We start from the raw sequence: 23,248 nt of genomic DNA, 5'->3' as shown, positions 1-23,248 counted from the left end.
TACAATATGATGGGGCTGTGCACTCAACCCTCTACTCCAACATCTGTGCCCCAGTCACCCTGCTACAGGCCTTCCTCGGTCCCCACCGATCCCCAGGTCTTACGTCTGGAATTCTTCCCCTTAGCCCTCTATGGAACCCCTCCCCATCTTGCAATCCTCTTAAACCTCCTAAAATATCCCCAACCCTATTCTTGGCTCCCAGCCTGAGTGTCCCTGTCAATCATTCTTCACCCCTCTATTCACTACTTGGACTTCATCCTTCTCTCAGACCACAGGCTCCTTCTACAGTCCCAGCCTCATCCTTTGACAAACCCCTCACCGCATTAGCCATTAACTAACTCCCACTCACTGCCTTGGCTCACAGTTCCTCCCGTGGCTGGAGCTGCCACCCTGTGTAAGACATTCCCAGAAACCATCTTCCTGCTTCCCTATCTTTGTTTGGGCCCAGCCCCAGACCTCTGCTGCCCTGCTTTGACATGTCCACCTTCTTTGGCCTCTAACTCTGGGCACAGCTTTTTATCTGTGGGACCGTGGCCCTTCCTGACTTTTGTAGCTGTTAGGGTATTTTTTGTTGTTGTTGTTCTCAAGTTTTCTCTTAAAAAAATAAGTTCAGAAAAGATGAGTTGGTTGAAAGAAATACCTAAAGTGGCTCTTGGATATAGCAAAGCTGTGTAAAGGTAGAAAGTGATTGGTAAGTTTGAGAAACACTGGATTAAACTCTTCAAACAGCATCTTTAAAAAAAAATTATTGATTTCAGAAAGGAGAGAGAGAGAGAGAGAGAGAAACATCAAGGATGTGAGAGAATCATTGATCGGCTGCCTCCTGCACACCCCACACTGGGGATCCAGCCTGCAACTTGGGCATGTGCCCTGATTGGGAATCGAACTGTGACCTCCTGGTTTGTAGGTCGACACTCAACCACTGAGCCACGCCAGCTGGACTTTAAGCAGCATCTTAATTTATATTTCTCCCTCTACTTCACCCACAGCCCATTTCAACTCTGATTTGTAGAGGCCTGATGAGTGAGCCTTGCAAGCCAATTCACCTGGGTTTGATTGACTCTTATGAGCTGTGACCTTAATAAGCTGGGTGCTTCCCGATTGGTTGAAGGGGAGTAATTACAGAGCCTTCATCACAGGGCTGCAACAATCAAAAATCAGTTGTATGAGAATTAAGTACAGGCTGCTGCTATTATTATAAAGCAGACCATGCCAAACCCATCTTTAAAAATAAACCTTTAGGGTTTCCTCTTGCTAAAAAGATAAAGTACAGGGCCTTTGCTTTTTTTTACGTCGTGTTTTCCTTCCCAGCATACCTGTTGCCATCCTCTCCCAGGCATCCTGAGTGTCTGTCACATCTAATTGTTCGACCCCTAAACATGCAGAGGGCCTCTCTCCAAGCCTTTGTATTTCCTGTCTGCTCAGAATATCATTTCCCCTCTGCTGCTCTTGTTTTTTTTAATAGGTGCTTTATTTTTCAATTACACTTTGCATTCAATATTGTGTATTAGTTTCAGGTGTGTAGCATAATGTTTAAACAATCATATACTTGACAAAGTGTTCCCCCTGATATTTCCAGTGCCCACCTGGCCCCATATATGGTTATTACAACATTATTGACTCTATTCCTTATGCTGTACTTTATACCCACGTGACTGTATTGTAACTACCAATCTGTATTTCTCAGTCTCTTCACCTTTCACCCAGTCCTTCAACACCCCCTCATTCACTCACATTTAAATGATGTAAAATATAAATTAGCATCTTCCTGAGAAGCCTTATATTTAAAAGCCACTTTTTTTTTCCAGTAAAGCTAATCAGAAAAAGATCCAACTTTGATGGGGCAAGATGACAACCTGCCAAGTATGGTTGCCTGGGCTCGGTTTAAGAGTGTGGACTAGGTGATGCCAAGATTTAGTTAATTTTTAGGGTCTTTTGAAATTAAAATGGAAATAATTTGCATCCAGAAGTAGAAACGCCTCTCCACCTTTCCCCTCATGTGCTAGTATTGTCCTGGAAAGCAGTCTGCCACATTGATTCACACTTCACATTCACCTCCTTCTTCCAAGATCTTAAAACCAGCAGAGTTTACCGTCAAGATTTTCCTGAGAGGAAGTATACAGTTTTATTGCTGCTGTAACATTATCACAAACATAGAGGCTTGGGGAAAAAGAAGTTTGTTTCCTTACCGTTCTAGAAGTCGGAAATCCCCAAATCAAGATGTTGCCAGGGCTGCTTGGAGGCTCTAGGGGAGAATCTTCCGTGCCTTGTCCAGCTTCTAGGGGCTGCCTGCATCCCTCACTGTGGCCCCTCCCTCTATTTTCAAGGCCAGCTGTGTAGCATCTTCAGCTCTCTCACCTCTGCTTCCATCATCACATCTCATCTCACTGGTCCTTACAGAGATCCTTGTGATGACAGTGGGCCCACCTGGATAATCCAGGACGATCTCCCCACCTCAAGAACCTTAATCACACCTGCAAAGTCCCTTTTGCCATGTAAGGTAACACTCCCAACCTCAGGGACATGGGCATCTTTGGAGGCCCATTATCTAGCCTACCGCAACTGTAAATATCATTAACCTAATAAAAATTCCCTAAATAAACTTTAGTGCCCCAAAATTATAGCTTGGCTATGTAATGAACCCCAATTTAAGATCTATAGTGAACATCAACTGTTATTAATTACTAAAGGAGTGGTTCTCACACTTTAATGTACCAGAATCACCTGGAAAACTTGTTCAGGTAGATTGCGGGGCCCATCCCATAGTTTCTGATTCAGAATTCCCAGATCAGGGATGGGCCTCAAAAATTTGCATTTCTAACAAGTTTCCAGCTGCTGTTGCTGGGTGAGAAACAACCCCACCAAAACACAAAGTGGACTTTACAGATAGTAATAAGTTCCCCTAAAGAATGGTAGTAAGGAGCTCAGGCGACCTATTGGGAAGTTGATGCATGGAAGTGCATAATTTATTCTTCAAATATATTCATTGTTCCACAAAGTCCTTCGTGAAGCTGGCTATTTTGGTACAATGCATTCTACTCTTAAGTGATTAATTTCTGTGGAGATGTGTGATGACAGATTGGCAACTAATTAAACATCTATTATTAGCACATTATTTAAAAAAAAAAACAATGGGGAATTAGTAATTATATATATGCCTCTTTGCAATAAGATCTAGAATGAAAAAAAAGAGGCAAATTAGCTTTAATTGCACTATTATATTCACACAAATCATATCTTGCTTCAATATTTATTTTATGGCAAAATAGACTATTATATATATTTTTCACATATATTCAGTTGTTTAAACTCATTTGCCCATTAAATAAATGTACACACGTTTACAAACCAATGACAGTTTAGAAGAATTAAGCTCAGATTATAAAGTTTTACATTATCACCAGACAGTACACCACATAAAATTGCTTTTTGAACTATAAAATAATACAACAATTTATAGAACCATTTCAAAAAGGTGGAATTTTCAGTGCATTGCTTGAATTACAGGGCGACATTCTAAGAAAATGTACTCAGATAAATTTTCTCCAAATTTTGGGTTTCTTAAAGGCCCATTAAGTCATATTAACCTCTGTTTGAATTTTTATTTAAGTAGACTTGCTAGTATCTAAATGTTTATTTTTAAATTATGCTTTGCTAAATTTACTGTGGGTTGGGGCTGGATCGCTTCAGCTACTAACAACTCAGAAACATACAACAAATTTCTGGTTTGTTACAGAGTAATTCTTCATTTGAACTAAACAGCATCAATTATATTCAGAATATCTCCCTCTAGTGCATGATAAAAATCTAAATGTTTTATATTTTGATATAAAAATTACATGAGAATACAGTATAAAGGAAAAATCTATTTCAGTGGCCCAATAACTATCAATCTTTTGAGTAAGGTTTGACTGTGTATCCAAGTTTCTTAAAAGTCTTAATATATTAACAAATATTTTCCCTCATTTTCAGTGTGTTAGAATGTGAGTATACTGATAATTATATAATAGCTCAATTCTACAAGAAATTAAGTTGCTTACTTTCAATATAGAACTAAAAAAATATAATATGGAGAGGGTCTAACTGACATTAACAGAAATTTTTCAAAAACGTTAAGAAACATACCTATACAATAACTACTTCAATTTCTCTATTGTGCCATAAAACCAAACTATGCAAACACACCCATTAGAAGTCTACCAGTCTAAAAGTTGTTACAAATTATCTTATTTTTTCCTTTCACCTTTTTGTTTAACTCATGTGGATTTAAGAGTTTTGTATTATTTTTCATCTTGTGTTTATTAAATCTGGTCTGGAAGTATGTTTTCTCTTCTGGAGAACATTCGCTTTTTTTTTCAGGCTCTTTGTTGGACTGAACCATTATGGAACTGGTATTACTCCAGTAAAACTACAAAACCATCAGATCCTTTCAGGAGACTTACCTCTATGATTATATTACTACATTTCAATAACTATCACTGTAAAATAAGTAACCCAAGATCTGTCTCATTCAATGGTCCAATCATTTAAGTGATTTCTAATAAACTTCTAGGATAAAAAGTCTGGACAGTCTCTTAGCATTTATGACAGCAGCGTGACCTGCAATGTTTGCACTCTTAGGAAAAATGAGTGACCGAGCTTCCATTCCCCACTTATTTGTTCACTTTTTCTCAGCTGATACATGAGCAAATAGAAATGGAAAGCCAGTTATCATTAACTCTGTATTAGTTTCATCAACAACCTACCCCAAAAATTGAACACTGGCAGACTCATGTTAGGACTAACCCCGGTAATCCAACCCTCTGAATTTCTCTGGTAGTATAGACCTGTTCATAAAGGTGAGGACTGTAGTGTTATTTTTTTTTCCTCCAAACTTTTAAAGTGTGAATTTAAAATACACATAGACGCTTAAAATGTCAATAGTGACCACTGGAATAAAGTTCTGGTCTTTCTACACAGTTTAAAACCACCTATCAGTCCAGTTAAAATTGCATATTTATTGCAGATTTCATGCATGGCTATAGCATATTACATATAATCCAATATTACATCAGATTCAGAGCCAATGGGTCTTAGAGATTTCAAATGGCTTTTATCTGGCACACCACAAAGTTATTTAACAAAAATTAAAGGATAATGATCATAAAATTCACCTAATAAGTAATTGTCAAAAACTTGGAACCGTATGCCACCCATACTGTTCTACTGTCAGTTCAAACACAATTATTCCTTTTTTATCATTTATTTGTACTTATTTATAATATGAAAACATAATTTAAAATCAGTATGTATATGGTTATTCTTTCCTAACCTATCAACATATTGGAGACAATTTAGATTTACTCTAGTTTTTTTTAAAACTAAGTATTTTAATTTCTCAAATATATTGAGGTGACTCAAACATCTTTGGAAATAAGATGTGCAGCCAGACCCTAATTTACATACACGTGACCTGGATTTGCCCTTTACATGGGAATACTGCCTTGGAACTGCTGCTTCCTCAGCTGGGTGCTGTACCGTAAGCTTCCTCCTTGGTCCATCTCTACTTCCAATTTCATGCTAGTGGCAATCCAAAGACTATGTGAGTGGAAACAGGAAAGGTAGGGCCTGCATTGCCAATTCATCCACCTTCACCCCTGCCCCACCTCACAGCCAGTCACCTGGTGGCATCCCTGCTCGCCTCATCTTATGTCCCATTCTGTTCCTTACCCTTCATGCGCCACTCAAGGTTCTGAACAAACAATGGGATATTCACTTATGAGTATCTTAGGTCCCTCATGAGACATTGATCAGTCTGCCTTGGATTGCTTGCTGAGGCTCAGTCCCACTACCAAGCAGACACAGAGAACCCTTTCTCTGTTTTCACCACCAGGGAGCAGCAGGAGGAAACTGCTGTATATTTTCCTCGGAGTACCGATTGTGGCCACGGGATTCTGTCCCACTGCTTCCCATTCAGAGCCCCTGTAGTTAAAATTCGCTTAGAGAGGACAAACCAAGAAAGTTAACACTCACTTCGAGTATTGTTCATACGGGGAAATATTACTACATCTCAGTAATTCAACATACATCTGAACTTCGAGAGCATAATCTTTATTTGGGAACTGCCTGAGGTGATGTACAGAAAATGACGCCACTTCAGCAATCCAAGGACCTCTTCGCAAGTTCTCTAAAATTCTCTCTCTATCCACCCTCCCCAAACACACACCAACTTTAAACAACCGGACTTTCTGATCTTGCCTCATTTTTCTCCCATTGTAGACACGAGGGTAAATAGAACACTTATCTCTAGGAATTTGAAAAACTCGTGTTCTTTTGAGGAACATTTTCCCAGGCAAATTCCTAATGTACCATTTCTTCTATTTTCAAAATGTACTCCTCAGCTCAAAGAAGAGCCCCCTCCAATTTGGATTTTTTAAAAATAAACTTTAAACTGGGAAGAGATCATTTTAGCTTGTTCCACATGAAATCTTGATGGAAGCAAATCCCCTAAATTTATAGCCAGAGTTCCTTTTGAAAAACACCTTCTAGTCTGATTTTTAAAATGATTTACAGTAAACACTAAGTCTTATTTCCATCTGTTCATGCAAATCTCCATTAAATCTGCGCTTACACTGCAGCTGACCTCCAGCTTTAGATTTTAATACGTATAAAGTTTTTTATATAATATATATTTAAATTTTCTTAAAATTACAAACATTAACACATGAACCCATTTGAAATGACTTTTCTCCCAATGATGAAAGCTTGGCCATGCCGTCATCTCTCTGTCCTACAACCCGACACAGTCCTCCGTGTTTCTGCCCAGACCCTGCTCCTTCTGGAAGATTCTACAGAAGCACAGGTACAGCTTCTGTTTTAATCCTACCAAAAGGTTTGAAAGGCTAAATCCTAGGGCTTTCTGACTGCTTCACAGTAGATGTTCCAGAAAAAAAGTAATGATAATGACTGCAATGAACATTCCAAGTGATATTCTAACCAGGAAAAGTGATGCCAGATGCCAAAACGGACCACTGAGAAGCACTCATTTGTAACCTACTTTTGTAGAAATGTACACTTTGGTAATTTTGATTTGAAATTAACAATATCAAAAAACTAAAAGACATGAAGCTACTGAAGCAATGCCTACTTTTGGCAGACAATAACACCCTCAATTCAGACGGGGTAAGCTATGAAACCTCCATGTTTTAGAGTTCGCTCTTGAAAATCACATTGTATCAGAGTCTATAATTTAGATTTATTTTTATTCAGAAATACTTTCATATTCACTAATTATAATGAAAAATTTAAAAATTCAAAAGGGACAAAAGGTTACATGGTCTTAGAAGCTATGTCAAACATGCAACATCGTAAGCGTGACATTCAAACTGCAATTCGGCCCTCATACTTCCTTATACTCAAATTATGACAACAGGAACACAAACATACCATATATTACTCTTCAGATTTTGTCTTACGTTATGTTCTTGTCAGTGGGACACATCAAAATGTTTCAACCTGACAGAAAAAAGAATTTTTTAAAAACCTACCATGGAAGAAAAAACATCATCAGAAATATTCCTGTCTTTTACATAGTGTGGAGATGGGAAATATCACCATAAAAAAAGGTTTCATCCATTCTTCTGCAGAGCTCATTCTGAATGTTTACACTTAGGTCTACTGCTCTTTAAACAGGACTCTCAAAAATAATGTCAGATTTAACATTAATATTTTCTTCCTACGTGACAAATGTGCTCACTTCCAATATTCCTTTTCACTAACATCTTCGGAATTTTCCTCTCACATGGCTGCTTTCTGGGTAACTCGGAGTTAGGCCGGTCCATGCTGTATGAAGGAAACCTGTCCCACAGCTGATAATACATCCTCAGCGGTCACAACAGTAAGTTAAACTGCTTTAGGAGTTAACACGGGGACTGGAAACGCCCCGAGGATATTGAAATCTGGGGGAACAGCCCCGGATTGAACAACGTGGAAACTGTGTTTTGGAGAAGCAGCCTCGGAAGGAAGAACGGGATGGCTTCTCCGCTAAACGTACCAATGAGTCCTAACCTAAACCCCCCCTGTGACCGGCCGCCCCAGCCTGGGCCAAAGGTGACACTCTCCCCTCCCCCTCGCCAGCCTTGTTCTGCCCACTGCGGTGGGAGAGGGGCAACTAAGAGGCTAAAATTGCCCTCAGGGGTGAAGTCAGGGGATAGGGAAGCTAAATCTCAAGCACCCCTTGAACACCGAGTGACCTCTGCTAGCCCAAGTTTGGGCTGTGGTCGTGGGAGATGAGGTAAAACTATCACTAACTCTTCTTTCAACCAAAAGAAAAGGAGGCTTCTTTAAGGCTCCTCTCCATGGTAACATTACTTGGTTGTATTTGTTAAAAAAGAATAGAGGTTAGGGTGGAAGAACTCCGAGGGAGCCCAAGTGATCTCTGACACCGACAGGCCTGGAGTTTCCTGGGGACACCCATCTCTGGGGGGTCAGCCCCACACTCCCAGGCTCCCCCGTCTCCACCCCAGCACCTCTGTCTGAGGAGAGATAATACTGCGTTTTTGTAAAAACAAAGGCATCTTGCATTTGCCATCCTGCGCTGACACTACACGTCCTCGTGTCCCAGGCACCCTACATGCTCTTACTCCTGACCTCTTCCAAAGCTCCTTCGGAACAACGTGCCCTGCCCGTGTTAGCGTTTCATCGGTAAAGCAGCACACGTATTCTCTAACCCAGGTTTATTGTTTTAAACCAAGAAAAAGAGCTTAAACCCAACCTGCACAATTTCACTTCATCTTCAACCAACAAAATCAAACTCATTTAGGTTTATGAATAATACTGAAAAAAAAAAAAAAGTGAATCTGATTATTCTCTTCCATTTTAAAATGATGTGCCTTCATTCACAGCTTTCCCTTAACTGATTCGTTTCCGTACCTTAATGAGTCAAACTCTGATTTGGAAAATATAGAAGGTAAAAAATATATGCATTTTTAGGATAAAAAATGTTTCTGAATATAATAATGCTTTCTACATATTTCAAAATAACACTTGTAGATCCTTCTTGTAGTTTGGATTTGGTAACTAAACTGTTAAGTACCCAAGGTTTTTTTTAAAAAATATCAAAAGATAATAACATGGTTTTAAATACAAAGTTACAAAGGAACCACTCATATTTGTGGATTATCTCCATGGAAAAAGTTCAGTTTCTCAACAAGAAAACCCCAAAATATTTTAGTAATGAAATAAAATTCCATTAGCAAAAACTTGTTTAAGATAGAAATCTATGCCTGTTAATGATTGCCAGAGTTGCCCAGCATAGCTTCAGTAAAATATAGAATTGTCTAGAAAACACAGTCTCCAAAAAATGTGTGCAAGTGCTGCAAATCGGACAGGCCGGGGCAGGGCCACTTCCTGGGCACCAAGGCCTCCATCGCTGGCATCGTCCCAGGTGGTCCCCCGCAGCCTTCACGCTCCCTCGGTGCCGGCACCCACACCGCCCTTACTTCCCAGGGAGCCTTCTGCGTGGACGAGTGGCGAGGGGTAAAGGTGAGTCAGGCCGGCCCTCTTCTGACCGTAAACGCTTCACCTGGGCGGGTCCCCTTCGGCAGCTGCGGGAGCTTATATGAGCCTGGAGCTTTTCAGGAACTGGATGAGGACTCTGTACACGAACGTGTACTGGATCAGGGTCTGCACCAGCATCATTCTCTGCTGCCTCAGCTTGTCCAGCACCCGTGGGATGTCGAGCACCTAGATTGAGAGATGCAGCGGTGAGGGGAAGGCACTCCCCCAGAGAGAGAAGGGGGCCGGGAGAGTTGGGGTCCTAGCACAAACCTGGTTAGGAGATGGTCAACCTCCTAACTCGTCTACCTGGGCATCTTCTACCAAAATAACACACAAATAAACAAGAGAACCCAAGGACCATTCGGCTCTCTAAGAAGCACACCATGGCGGTCGGCAAGAATAAATGCCCTATGGAAGGCGGCAACAAGGGGGGCCAAGGAGAAAGGGGTTGATCCGTTTTCTACGGAAGATGGGTGTGAAAGCACCAGCCTTGTTCAATATGGGAAATACTGGTAAAAACTAGTCACAAGAACTCAAGGAACCAAAATCACATCGGATGGCCTCAAGGGTCGTGTTGTTGAAGCGGACAACAGAATCATGAAGCTGCACTTCGAACATCCAAGCTAATTCCCGAGGATGTGCAGGGCAAACCCTGTCTAATTCCCATGGCATGGATCTTACATGGAGACAAAATGTGCTGCCGGTCAAACCATGGCAGACCATGGCTGAAGCTCGTATTTTGTCAAGACTACCGACTGTTATCTGCTTCGTCCATTCTGTGTTGTTTTTACTAAAAAAAAATGCAACAATCAGATTCGGACGACCTCTTACTCTCAGCAGCAACAGGTCCGCCAAATCCGGAAGGTGATGGAAATCATGACCCGAGAGGTGCAGACAGATGACAGGAAGAAGTGGTCCATAAACTGATTCCATTGGAAAAGACACAGAAAAGCTGGCCAATCTACTCATCTGCTCCCCGATGTCTGTGTTAGAAAAGTCAACATGCAAGAAGCCCACGCCCGATCTGCGAGAACTCAGGGAGCTGCGCGGGGAAGGCCGCAGCTCTGGAAGAGCGACTGGAGCTCGGACAGGTGCTCAAGGAGCACGAGCTGATGCATGAGCGCCCCCAGGCCAAGGATCCCACTTGTGCCCAGCCCAGCGTGACTCAGGTTGAGCATCGACCTATGAACCAGGAGGTCACAGTTTGATTCCCGGGAGGCAGCTGATGGATGATTCTTTCTCATCACTTTTTTTTTCTTATATTTTTCATTGATTTTAGAGAGGAAAAGAAAGGGAGAGAGAGAGAGAATCATCGATCGGCTGCCTCCTGCATGCCCCCTACTGAGGATCAAGCCTACAACCCAGGCATGTGCCCTTGACCGGAATCGAACCCGGGACCCTTCAGTCCGCAGGCCACTGATGCTCTATCCACTGAGCCAAACCAGCTAGGGCTCTCTCATCATTGATGTTTCTATCTCTCTCTCCCTCTCCCTTTCTCTCTGAAATCAATAAAAATATTTTTTAAATAAATCAATCAATAAAAATAAAATTCAGACTTTTATCTGTGACAAATAAAAACAATTCCTGCTTGTGGGGAAAAACACACACCAAGAAACCTCGTTCCGAAAGAGCTGTTAGATGACGAGGTCCCTCTTCCCGGACTTGCACCGAGCCCACCTCTCCCCACGCCCAAAAGAAAGGAAATGAGCACCTCGTTGTGCTCCAGGCAGGCGATCATGATCTCGGACAAAATGACGACGCCGGTCCTCCCCACCCCCGCACTGCAGTGGACCAGCAGCGGGGGGCTGGGGCCTTTCGGTTCACTCGTACTGTTGGTGTGGCGCCGGACAGACTGGATCTCCTCAAGGTATGCTGTGAAGTATCAATGAGAGAGAAAAACACCAGGGTTTAAGGCACGTCACATCGACAGTCTGCAGATCATCTCCGCCGACGGGGAGGACTCCGGACAACCAGCACAGGGCGCCAGTTAGCGGGCACAACCACTGACGGACAGGGCGGTCTTGGTGAGCTCGGACTCCGCCTGGCCTCCCGTTTGCTCACCCACAAAACCAAAGGGAGGAAAAACGCCCCGAGACTCATTCACCGCATTTCACTCACCACCACGTTATACGTAAAAAACTTCTTTTGGCCGATGGCGTGGCTCAGTGGTTGAGGTCATGGTTCAATTCCCAGGCAGGGCATATGCCCAGCATGCGGGCTCGAGCCCCAGTGGGGGACATGCAGGAGGCAGCCAATCACTGATGCTCTCTCATCACTGATATTTCTATCTCTCTCCCCCTCTCCCTTCCTCTCTGAAATCAATAAACGTAAACAAAATAAATAATAAAAACTTGTGCCATGCCTCCCCTAAACACTTAAAATCTTTATTTTAAAACAAGCCCAGAGTTAATACGAGACGACATAAGGAAATATTTCGGGAACATAAGCCTTCCTCTCCGTGGCTGATGTAAGAGCCCCAGCAGGGGCGGTGCTGGGAGCGGGGACACTCACATAGAAACCCCTTGAGGTCCTCGGGGCAGCCGTGCTCCGGCCAGTCCGTGTACTGCAGGTGCCAGACGGTCCTCTCCTGCCCCGTGAGCAGGTGCTTCATCTTCAGGCCGGTGGTGGCGTAGCAGCCCGAGTCTGTGCGGAACCGGGTGGTGATCTTGAACCTTCCGTAGGTGACGGTGTTGTGCCGGGAACCAAGGCGTGGCCAGTACCTGAAGCTCTTCTCCCTTCCGCCCTCCTGTTAGAGACGCACGCACGGACAGTCAAAACACCACGCAAGGCCCAGCAATACAAGCCCTTTTACACACAGACAGCACGCCGAGACGCAGAATCGCTCTCCCAACCTGCCCCTCTCTCTCTGAGCGTCAGGATCCCCACAGGATCGACAATAACGTCTCATCTGAGACGGAGAAAACCGATGGAGAGGAATGAGCACTCACCTCTTCCGCTGTCACCATCGCTATAATGGCAATTCCCTGTTCCCACACCATCTGCCAGAAGTCCTGACAGGTGTTCTGCAGCGGGCCCTGCGTGGCAATATAGTCCCATTCGATTCCACTGACAGAGACCTGAGACGAGGAGAGGTTAAAAAATGAATGTGTGTGTGTCACGTATGTACACAGGCATGGATATACATTTGTTTGTGGTAATACTAAAAAGTGAACTAAATTATTCAGAATAAAGAAAGGCTTTCATCTTATTCTTTTTCCTTGTTAGTTCAATTTCCACTACTGACATCTTTATAAACTTACTATGAGTTCACGTAATATCTATGCGACCCGGGGCAATTTGCTGAACCTCTCTGAATCTTAGTTCTCAAGTTAAAATAAAAATATTGCCTGCCACCCAGCTGGTGTGGCTCAGTGGTTGAGCATCGACCTATAAACCAGGAGATGATTCAATTCCTGGTCAGGGCACATGCCTGGGTTGCAGGCCCGATACCCCGTAGGGAGCATACAGGAGGCAGTTGATCAATGCTTCTCTTCATCATTGATGTTTCTACCTCTCTCTCCCTCTCTCTTCCTCTCTGACATCAATAAAAATATATTAAAAATATATATGTATATGTACATGCATATGTATTGCCTGCCCTTGTAGGGTTGTTGTCAGAACTGAGTGAAGGGGACTCTTTCCCCCTCCCCACGTAGGAGTCTGTACTTGTTCTTCAATAAATTTCCACCTTTACTATATATTAAAAAAAAAAAAAAGGCACTGAGTCCATGCACACACATGGTGCCTTGAACGTGATGGTGCTCAAAGAGTAGTTGTTATTGCCGCTGCTGCTATGGCTCTTCTCGTAAAAGTAATTATCAGCATCCCAGTACCCCAGCTTTCAAACACAATTTCCCCTCATGAAGAACTAAACACACTGAGAAAAGTATTCGCAACTAAGCCCAAGCCCGAGTTAAATGTCCGATTTCTGGGGGAAAATACTCTTCCTGCTTAAGGAAGACTCGCCTCTGACCTTCTGAGCCAAATCACCCTCCATCATGACACTAAGCTATGTATGCCCTCCCGGAGAAAGGTCTAAATAATAATCACTGTGGTCGGGATCTGGAGTCAGGAGACCCGGGTTAAATCTCAGCGGCACTGATTCTTAGAGACCACTCAGCGTAAAACCCTGTGCCAAGCACTGATCCGCCCACGCTCTCGCTAAGGCCACCCGTCCCCACTCATCGAGCGCCCACTCAGGGGCAGGCACTTTGGGCAAGGGGGTTTGTGGGGGGGCCACAGTTACACAGTGAACAAGAACTAATGAGGAAGAGTCTGCTGGGGAACCTCGGGGGAAGGTGCCAGCATTTCTTTATCCAGGTAAGTACCACGAGGTCCCACACGGGAGAGTCTGTCCCGTAATTCGGAGCTCAGCCTTTTCCCCCTCTTCCTCAGGGTGCCTTTGGAGAGTCTGAAATGTCACTATAGAACTACGACATCATTCCGCTCTTATCCACCCCAACAGGAGAGGCTGGGTGAGTTATTCCAAAGAAAGGCTCGCTTCTTTTTTTTTCTTTTTCTTTTTTTAACATATTTTATTGATTTTTACAGAGAGGAAGGGAGAGGGATAGAAACATTGATGAGAGAGAAACATCGATCAGCTGCCTCCTGCACACCCGCTACTGGGAATGTGCCCGAAACCAAGGTACATGCCTTGACCGGAATCGAACCTGGGACCCTTCAGTCTGCAGGCCGACACTCTATCCACTGAGCCAAACCGGTTAGGGCAAGGCTTGCTTCTTAAGCAGACTGTGCCCACATATTAAGAAGCACATGCGCAGATCCCCAACCAAGGGTGTGCCGCTCACAGGCAGACCGCCAGGTCGCTGGAAAGCTGCACATGGGGAACTGGTCTCCCCAAATGTCACTTGCAAACTAAACAGAAGGTGGGAGGAAGGAAACAGCACCTGACCACAGATCCTGACTCATTCACGCACTGAGAGGAAGTCTCTCCCTCCCGCAAAGGGGGCTTACCCTCGCTGGCAGGAACGAGGGTGCGAGTGACACGGAGAAGACAGAGCAGCTGGCTCTCCTCACTCCCTCCTGTGAACCATCACTGTTTCCATTTTAATGGGTGCAACGGGCTACCCCAGTTAAATGACATTTTACTATTTCCAGGGAAAAGGTGGCACTGCCTCTTCAAAGAACAAAACAGTGTTTAAGAGTGATTACGGGGAGTGTGCAAAGAGAGCAGACGGCACCACTGCAGGTAAAAGCTTTGGTGAAAACACTAAAACACCCGGACGCTTTTGTTACATAAAAATGCACGTAGGTTGGTCATGAGGAAAGACCAGGTCCAGCTTATAGATTCTCTCAGGAGCAGCTGATGAAGTCTTCAGATTTAGAAAGACCAAGTTCTGAAGTTGGGCAAGTCAGCGCTTCGAGTCCCGATTACACTGCTGGGGGCAGAGGGTTTCAGCGCGTGGCCAGAGCGAAGGTGACTCTGTGGATAAACACTTTCTACCCAGCCTGGGTGCCTGGATTTCCCAGTTTACCGCATAACACAGTTCTCCCAATGCAGTGGTCGGCAAACTCATTCGTCAACAGAGGCAAATATCAACAGTACAACGACTGAAATTTCTCTTGAGAGCCAAATTTCTTAAACTTCTTCTAACACCACTTCTTCAAAATAGACTCGCCCAGGCCGTGGTATTTTGTGGAAGAGCCACACTCAAGGGGCCAAAGAGCCGCATGTGGCTCGCGAGCCACAGTTTGCCGACCACGGCCCCAATGGATCAAAACCAGGGTGTTTTCTCAGGGAAGGTAGGGGAGGGTGGGGGTAAGGGGGAGAGATCAACCAAAGGACTTATGTGCATGCATATAAGCCTAATCAATGGACACAGACAACAGGGGGGTGGGGGCATGAATGGGAGGTGGGGGGTAATGGGGGAATAAGGACACATATGTAATACCTTAATCAATAAAGAAATTTAAAAAAAAAACAACAGGGTGTTTTCAGAATACAAGCGTGAATGTCATTCTAAGTCCTGTACTTGAACTCGGAGCCTCGCGTCTTGGTCATCACTGTAAATGCTCCTCTCACCTTAATGTGGGATGCGTTGATGTACCCGGTGTTGTTCTCTTTCGTTGGGACCAACTCCACTCTGGCATCGTCATAGGGAAGCACGTCCTGGAATCGGTTTCTTTCTGCATTTTCGGGGAGTCGTGCCGTTGAGCACTCCCCATCGACTAGCCGTTTTTTCAGGATTCTTTCATATTCTGTGAACACCATCCCCTGTTCCAACCGTTGTTCCAGAATTTTACACTGTCAACAGAATGCGGGGGGCGACAAGAATAAAGTCACAGGCACAGCTATGCGTCGGCTGTACAGCTGCTTCAAGTCTAGCATTACCTACTAGTGAAAATTCTAGGTGAAACCAGAGCTAAATTTTTACCAAGCCATTACAATAGCAAACGCAATAATCTTATTGGTGAGAAATAAAGGCAAAAACGTTCCGCTTAAAGGTGAAAAACTGGCCTAAAGCAATTTGCTGGATTCATTTTCCCTAATTTATGGTCAGTTTTGTGATCCCTATGACACAGGAAAGTCCCCGTGGAAGTCAGTAAATCCTAGAGTAGGAACATTGATTCCAATATCAATGAACGCATGCTTCAATCTTATAATGTATAATCATATGAAAAACTACAAACAGCGGTAAATGCTGGAAACCATCTCCAGGACCCAGTGGTAAGCACATTAATTTTTGCTTAGCGTGCTTCATTCTGTCGTGGTCGCCAAGGAAGTTTTGAAAGCTTCCGTAATCCTTTACCATGGAGATCATTTTCAGTGAAATAAAAGCAACATCTGCCTTCTTCCCTGTGTGTTCTCATAGGCATTTGCAGATCTCCTCTCTAACCTTAAAGCCATCAAAAACCAAGACTACCACAGATGGCTGGAAGAAGGTAAAGAACAACATGCAGAAAAGAAAAAGAGAAACAAACATTCTAGCCTGAACTTAAGACATTAGCTATAAATTTGCCCCAAGTTTGAGGTCCAGATCACAAATTCCTTAACACTCACTTATGATCACTGAGTGGGTTAGAAAATGCTCGGGGATCTCAGGAAGCAGACATGCAGCACTTGACCATCCAGCCCGGGGAGGGGACCAGCCCGCCTGTACGTACCCTCTCATCATTGGTGGCTCTGGCTGACATGTCCTTCCCCTCGTCGGGCAGAGGCAGGCGAGACAGCGAGAGTCCATTCAGGGCAGCCAGTTTGAGAGGACCCATTTTTTTTGCATCTACTCGGCTCTTTTTCATTCCCTATAAAAATATTTATATGTATATATGAAATATACACAAGCACAGTCCCTTTGAAGAGAAACTGGGCTGAAGACTGGCAGCAAACAGGAGAAATTGCGCTCCCTCACACACGCGCGCACACACTGGTTTAACAATATTAGGAGGGTGACATTCCTTTCAAGGCCAAAGCCCTGATAAGTCGCCCAGATAGGAGGTTTTGAAATGCAGCCGGTTTCGGGGTTCTGTTGTAATGAAAGGTGAGGCTCCCAGCAGTCAGCATTCCTGCGCAGAACTCCCCAATTTCAACTCGGCACACCAAAAAATCAGCTGCTGTCCATAAGAATGGTTTTAAATACAACCACCTGATTGCAATAAGCTTTGATGTGTGTGTGTTTTTTTAAATATAAATTAGTTCTTTTGCCCTGGCCGGTTTGGCTCAGTGGATAGAGCATAGGCCTGCAGACTCAAGGGTCCCGGGTTCGATTCCGGTCAGGGGCATGTACCTTGGTTGCGGGCACATACCCAGTGGGGAGTGTGCAGGAGGCAGCTGATCGATGTTTCTCTCTCATCGATGTTTCTAACTCTCTATCCCTCTCTTTTCCTCTCTGTAAAAAAAATCAATAAAATTTATTTAAAATAAATAAATAAATAAAATAAAATATAAATTAGTTCTTTAAATCATTCTGGAAGAAAAATGTAACGTTTGCTGTGGTAGCTTGCTGTTCTGTCCTGCGTTATGTTTCAGACTTGTGTGACCTGAGTTGGATCGCCACACCTCTCAGAACCGCCACGTTTTTAAACCAGGAAAATCAAACAGGGCTGAAATCTTCATTCACGACACCAGAAAGATCAGATGTAAGAGAAGCACATCATCATATCCTACTGATGTGGCTCAGTGGTTGAGCATCAACCCACACACGAAGAGGTCACCTCCCGGTCGGGGCACGTGCCCAGGGTTGCGAGCTCGATCCCCAGTAGGGGCCGTGCAGGAGGCAGCCCATCGATGTTGATGTTTCGCTCTCATTGATGTTTCTCTCTCTCCCTCTCCCTTCCTCTCTCCAAAATCAATAAAAACATATTTATTTTAAAAAAGAGAGAGAGAGAGTGCATCAACAGAAGCTCTCTCCTGAGATCAGGTGTTCCTAACCTTACTGTTAAAGTGAGTGACTGTCTCTAAGGCAAATGAGCCTAAGAATGCTGTTTCCTTAGCTATTCTACACCCCTTGGAAGTCATAATTATCCTAACAGCAGTAGCCCCAATTTTTAAAAAATGGTTTTCTCAGTTCTGTCTCATGAATGAAACCAGCCTGGGAAGTAGGGAGGAGGAGGGAGACGGGAACAGAGGGAGAGAGGGAGACTAAAAGGTCCCTGAACAGGTGAAAATTTCATGATTCTAACGTGTGCAAAACACAGTGGTAGGCTGATACATGTTCAACAACTGGCTCTCGGGTGGGGGAAAGTTCTGATTTGTCAAGTTTGCCAATTTCCATGGTGCAAATACTCCCACCATGGCCTATTCAAACTGTCAATGTAACATCCACTGAATCACAAGAGTCCTGAAGATTTAACGGTCAGTTCTCACCGGCCAGGATGGGGTGGGTCAAGATGCCCTGGCTGGGATCAGCTGGAGGAAGCTGATTGGCTGTCAGGCCAGTGCTAAGGCCAGTGTTTGAAGAAAGGGGCATAGAGTCAAAAGCTCTACCCAGGGCCGGCGTGGCTCCACGGTTGAGTGCCGACCTATGAACCAGGAAGTCAAATACCCCTTACTTAGCCCTGAGAGCACAAGCACGCGTTGCTTTAAACACCTGCAAGTGATTTCTTACGAGAGAACCACCACACAACACTAAGATTGTACAATGAAAAGAAAATGCATGAGCACTCAAACCAGTCCACCTTTTCAGATAGCGATCAAGTCCCTGAGGTGGAGATGGGTGGAGAGTTCTAAAGTGATCCTGCTTGTCTGCAATTTACATCACTGTTTTTAATCCTAAACCTCTATAACCTCAATTCACATTGGTCTGTGAGGTGAGTTTCTTGGTTGTCACAGTTAAATGATACAATGGCAACAGGGCTGAGCTATTCAATTCTTGGGAAGCTGGTAAGTTAAATGTATGGTGCCACATCACGGTAACATGTTAAATCTGAGCACTGCCTGGGTGTCAGGAGCTCACTTTATCCCCCCAACAACTCTCTGGGCTCATCTTCCTTGACGAAAGAGAAAACTGAGTCAGAGAGATTAAAAAGCTTGCCCAAGGTCACACAGCTGCCTCTTTAATAGAGAAATAGTAATCGGTGTCAAAACAATAAATAGTACCTTTCAATAAAATCAGTTATGCTGCATATAGAATTCAGAAGCAATTTTCATGCCTATCCTTACGGAGAACTTCATGCCACAGCAGGCAGAGCAGAGATGACTGCCCCTGTGTGACAGACAGGGAAGCTGAGGTTCTGGTACATGAGGGTCCAGCCCACTGACCAGAGAACTAATAAAAAAATAAAAAGGCAGGCTCTACCCAGGGCCGGTGTGGCTCAGTGGTTGAGTGCTGACCTATGAACCAGGAAGTCATGGTTTGATTCCCAGTCAGGGCACATGCCCAGGTTGCAGGTTAGATCCCCAGTGTGGGGCGTGCAAGAGGCAGCCGATGAATGATTCTCTCTCATCATTGATGTTTCTATCTCTCTCTCCCTCTCTGAAATCAATAAAAATATACTTTAAAAAAAAAAGGCAGGGTCCAGACTCAGATCAGGGTCCCCACTATCTGGTCCTGTACCTGTCCCCTGGCCCCAGCTCCCAGGCACGTTTTTCAAGTAAAGAGAATCCCTTATGGGAAAAGAAGGGGAGCAAAAGCACAAGCCAATCACATAGTCTTATTAAATTAATCCTGTAGGTCTTAAAAGTCAGTGAGAGAGAAAATCTGTGTTTTTAGGGAACCAAATTGGTCAAAATACTCAGATTTAACAGGACTTGCTAGGCCCACTCAAATCGCACAGTGACAAGAGGCCTGACTACGGGACCACACTCAAAACAAGTATTGTCTGGGGAAAAGACTCGGGTCACATGAAAATGCTGGACAGGTCTTGATGTACTTAGGGGAGAGTAGTAACTATGAAAGGGGCTGTGCAGCTGGCTCAGGGGTTCCAGCAGGGTCGCTGTGGAATCACATCCACCCCCTGCCCCACCCTGAGCCACCGATTATGAGCCCACACCTTCAGCCAGCCTGAGGCAGGGGCCTGACGGCACAGGTAGGGAAGTAAGAATGTGCCCTCCCCCAAAATTAAACTTAAATTACTCAAACCCAAAATTCATTAAAAGAAAACAGTTAAATCCACAGCACTATTATAAGTAGTTTTAATTTACGGGTACTTATCTATTTCATAAGCACAATAACATTGTGGGAATTTTTTCCTATTTATGAAGATGCTTACAGCATCTCAGAGGATCTAAAATACAAGGCCGGAACCACACTTGCGATGGGCCCATGTCTGAGTTTGCCATCTGGTAGAGCTGAGGAATCCTAGCTGCCAGGACATGGGGAGCAAAGTGAGACAGAATGGACAGGTCAGGGCATGGCTTCTGGCTGAGGCCCAGGCAATGAGGAGCGGAAGCCTGAGCAATGCAGTGAGACGTCTCCGAGTGGACACCCTGGCAGGCCAAGGCCACACAGGCCTGGCCAAAGCGTGGGGACTCAAAGTTAGAAGGTTTCGGTGGAAAGGCAGAGAACAGCGAGGCTTAGATAAGCAATTATTACTTAACAAAACATTATATACAGTATAACTCGCCGGAGAACAGTGTAGCAGATAAGAGAACACGTTGCAGAGATAAATACCAGTTTAAAATTCCAGTTGGTCCCTCACTCGCTCTGCGACCTTGGAAAGCTACTGAATATCTGAGTCTGCTTCCTCACCCGCAGGAACAATGGGCCTGTTGTAGACTGGACGCGGTAAAGCGCACGGTAGATGCTACGGAAAAGGCAGCTCGAGATGATGCTACGCTCTTTTATATTTTCCTTCCAATGGGTAAGACGTGCTTAACCAGGTCATGGTTACTTATTATCCTGACTATTTTACTAGTAACCCTGCATTTTCTACAAAGGACCTTCCTTGAGTTCTCAGGTCATCTTTCTTTCAAAGAGACCTGGAGCTTTCCTGACCAAGGGCCACCTTCCCAACCCCAGGTTCACGCTGCAGCCCTCAGGGATCACGGCCAACATCGGAAGCTGCACCCACACGTCCAGCACAGGACGCGATAGGAACAGTCCTGGGTGCGGACGCTGCTCTCAGACATCCCAGGAGAAACCAGCGAGCGGAACTAACGCGGCCCTGGCTGCCGCGCCAGCACGGGGGCTGCTAGCAGGCGGCGGACAAAGCAACCTGGGCTCAGGTCACGAAACCTCAGCTCCCTTTCCGTTCACACTGCACGGCTGAAACGTTTCATTCATTCTTTCTACTCCATCCCACAGAGCTCCCAACGTTTACATTTAATCTAACGATCTCCAAAAACCCACTAACAGCCGAAACCGGTTTGGCTCAGTGGATGGAGCGTCGGCCTGCGGACTCAAGGGTCCCAGGTTCGATTCCGGTCAGGGGCATGTGCCTTGGTTGCTGGCACGTCCCCAGTGGGGGGTGTGCAGGAGGCAGCTGATCGATGTTTCTCTCTCGTCGATGTTTCTGGCTCTCTATCCCTCTCTCTTCCTCTCTGTGAAAAATCAATAAAATATATTAAAAAAAAAAACCCACTAACATTTCATCGACCTCTATCACTTCCATAGATAATCGAACTCAACTGTGTTCCAAATAAGTCAAAGACACAGTAAAGGGCAGAAGAGGGATAAAAAAAATGTTAGAAGAAAAAGAGCTGGAAACATCAAAAGTGCTGAGCCAGAGACGAGACCCCGGAGCGCAGAAGGTGCTGAGAAGCCTCAGGCTGAAGGGCGCCGGGCGGGTGGGTGGCCGCGGCTCCCCTGCACACCCAACACTTACCCCTAGCGGCGGGAGCCCTTCCACAACGTTCTTCTTTCCCGAGAGGAGGTCGGACACCGGCCTCTTCTTCAGAGAATCCCTCCTGGCCCGGTACTTCCCCGACGTGGTGAGGTCGGACTCGGACATGGAGGGCGTCAGCAGCCCGTCCCTCCGGGGCCGCTGGGCCTCTGCCGGCACGTGCACGGGGCTGCCCTCCCTGGCCCTCCTCTCGGCCTCGGGGACATGGGCCTTGGGCTCGTGGATGTGCAGAGGGGAGGCCGCGGCGCAGGAGCAGCCCGCTGGCGTCGGCTCTTGGGAGTAACTGCCCCGGGACTCCCGTGCGCGTGGGGCGAGCACAGCCCGTGCCTTGCCGTCCTCCTCCAGCTCCTCCTCCTCCTCCTCCTCCTCCTCGCTGCTGTGTATCAGCATGGTGGCCTCGGACAGGGACTTGTTGTGACCATATCTCAGGCCTTCCTGCTCGGCCGTCTCTCCCCGCCTCGTCCTGTCGGGGAAGACATTTGGCTGGGAGCCCCCCGCGGAGCCGGCCCGCGGGGCCACGTCTGCGGCCGAGGCCGACATGGTCCTGTCCTTGAGCCTCATGCCTTCGAAGCCGTGCGTCAGCCCCGCCAGCTCGAGGCTGTTCCTCTTGTGCAGGTGCGCGTGGCGCGCGGCGGTGAGGGGCTCGCTGACCTCCTGCAGGGAGTGGGCCACGGGCAGGCTGTCCTCCTGGAAGGTCTGCACCGAGTGGTGGACGCGCCGGGTGATGAGGTCGGGGTTGCTGCTGCTGATGTACAGGTGGCGGGACAGGTCGGGGGTGCTGTTGGCGGGCCGCGGGTGCGGGTACGGGTACGGTGGGGGCGGGCGGTACACCTGAGTCCGCATGATGTTGGGGGCCGGGTAGTCCTGGGCCTGCAGCTGCACGTTGGTCAGCTCGGGCACGCTGACGGCGCCCACCACGGGCCGCCGCTCGGCGGCGTAGGGGTGCGGGGACTGGCTGTGGAAGCTGTAACTCAGGCTGAACGGGTAGTGGGCGGACTGCGGGGACGGGAAGGGGGCGTGCTCCCGGATCTCGGGCTGGCTGTAGACCAGCGCGTCGGGCCTGCTGTAGGCGAACGAGTGGCCGATGTTGAGGTTTCTCAGCGAGTGGCTCTGCCGCTCCGCGTGCGCCATCCCTCGGTTGAGCTGCTTCATCACCGTCTCGTAGTCGGGGGTCGGGCGGTAGGACGGGGGAATCAGCGCGCTGTGCCGGTGGGACGGGACGTAGTCGGGCCGCATGACGTCGCTCCCGGTGATGCTGGGGTTGGAGGACATGGGTGAGGGCTGCGGGTAGGGCTGCGGGTTGTTTAAGGAGCTGGTGCTGTGTGCGCTGTAGACACTGCCGTTCCGGATGCGGCCGTTGAGGTCGATCTGGGCTCGATCCAGGCTGGTCTGAGAGTGACAGTAGTATCCATTCTGGTTGGTGACAAAGAGGTTATCTGGGGGGAAATAGTAAAAGATAGTTTAAAATGAG

General features: G+C 46.0%; 1 protein-coding gene across 1 annotated transcript in view; it reads right to left on the bottom strand.

Moving 5' to 3' along the window:
* Positions 1-7,222: 7,222 nt before the first annotated feature.
* The window catches only part of PTPN21 (protein tyrosine phosphatase non-receptor type 21), a 67,772-nt gene continuing 51,746 nt past the window's right edge, over positions 7,223-23,248 (bottom strand). Inside the window, exons 13-19 of the mRNA XM_054715845.1 lie at positions 21,760-23,213; positions 16,663-16,800; positions 15,581-15,802; positions 12,486-12,614; positions 12,049-12,283; positions 11,249-11,409; positions 7,223-9,723 (exon numbers count right to left, since the gene is read on the bottom strand). Coding sequence (XP_054571820.1) covers positions 9,595-9,723; positions 11,249-11,409; positions 12,049-12,283; positions 12,486-12,614; positions 15,581-15,802; positions 16,663-16,800; positions 21,760-23,213 — 2,468 coding nt within the window. The 3' untranslated portion in view covers positions 7,223-9,594. The remainder of the gene's footprint in view (positions 9,724-11,248; positions 11,410-12,048; positions 12,284-12,485; positions 12,615-15,580; positions 15,803-16,662; positions 16,801-21,759; positions 23,214-23,248) is intronic.

Source organism: Eptesicus fuscus, chromosome 5 (assembly GCF_027574615.1).
Source record: "Eptesicus fuscus isolate TK198812 chromosome 5, DD_ASM_mEF_20220401, whole genome shotgun sequence".
Classification (NCBI taxonomy): domain Eukaryota; kingdom Metazoa; phylum Chordata; class Mammalia; order Chiroptera; family Vespertilionidae; genus Eptesicus; species Eptesicus fuscus.
This window is presented reverse-complemented; position numbering and strand designations above follow the sequence as displayed.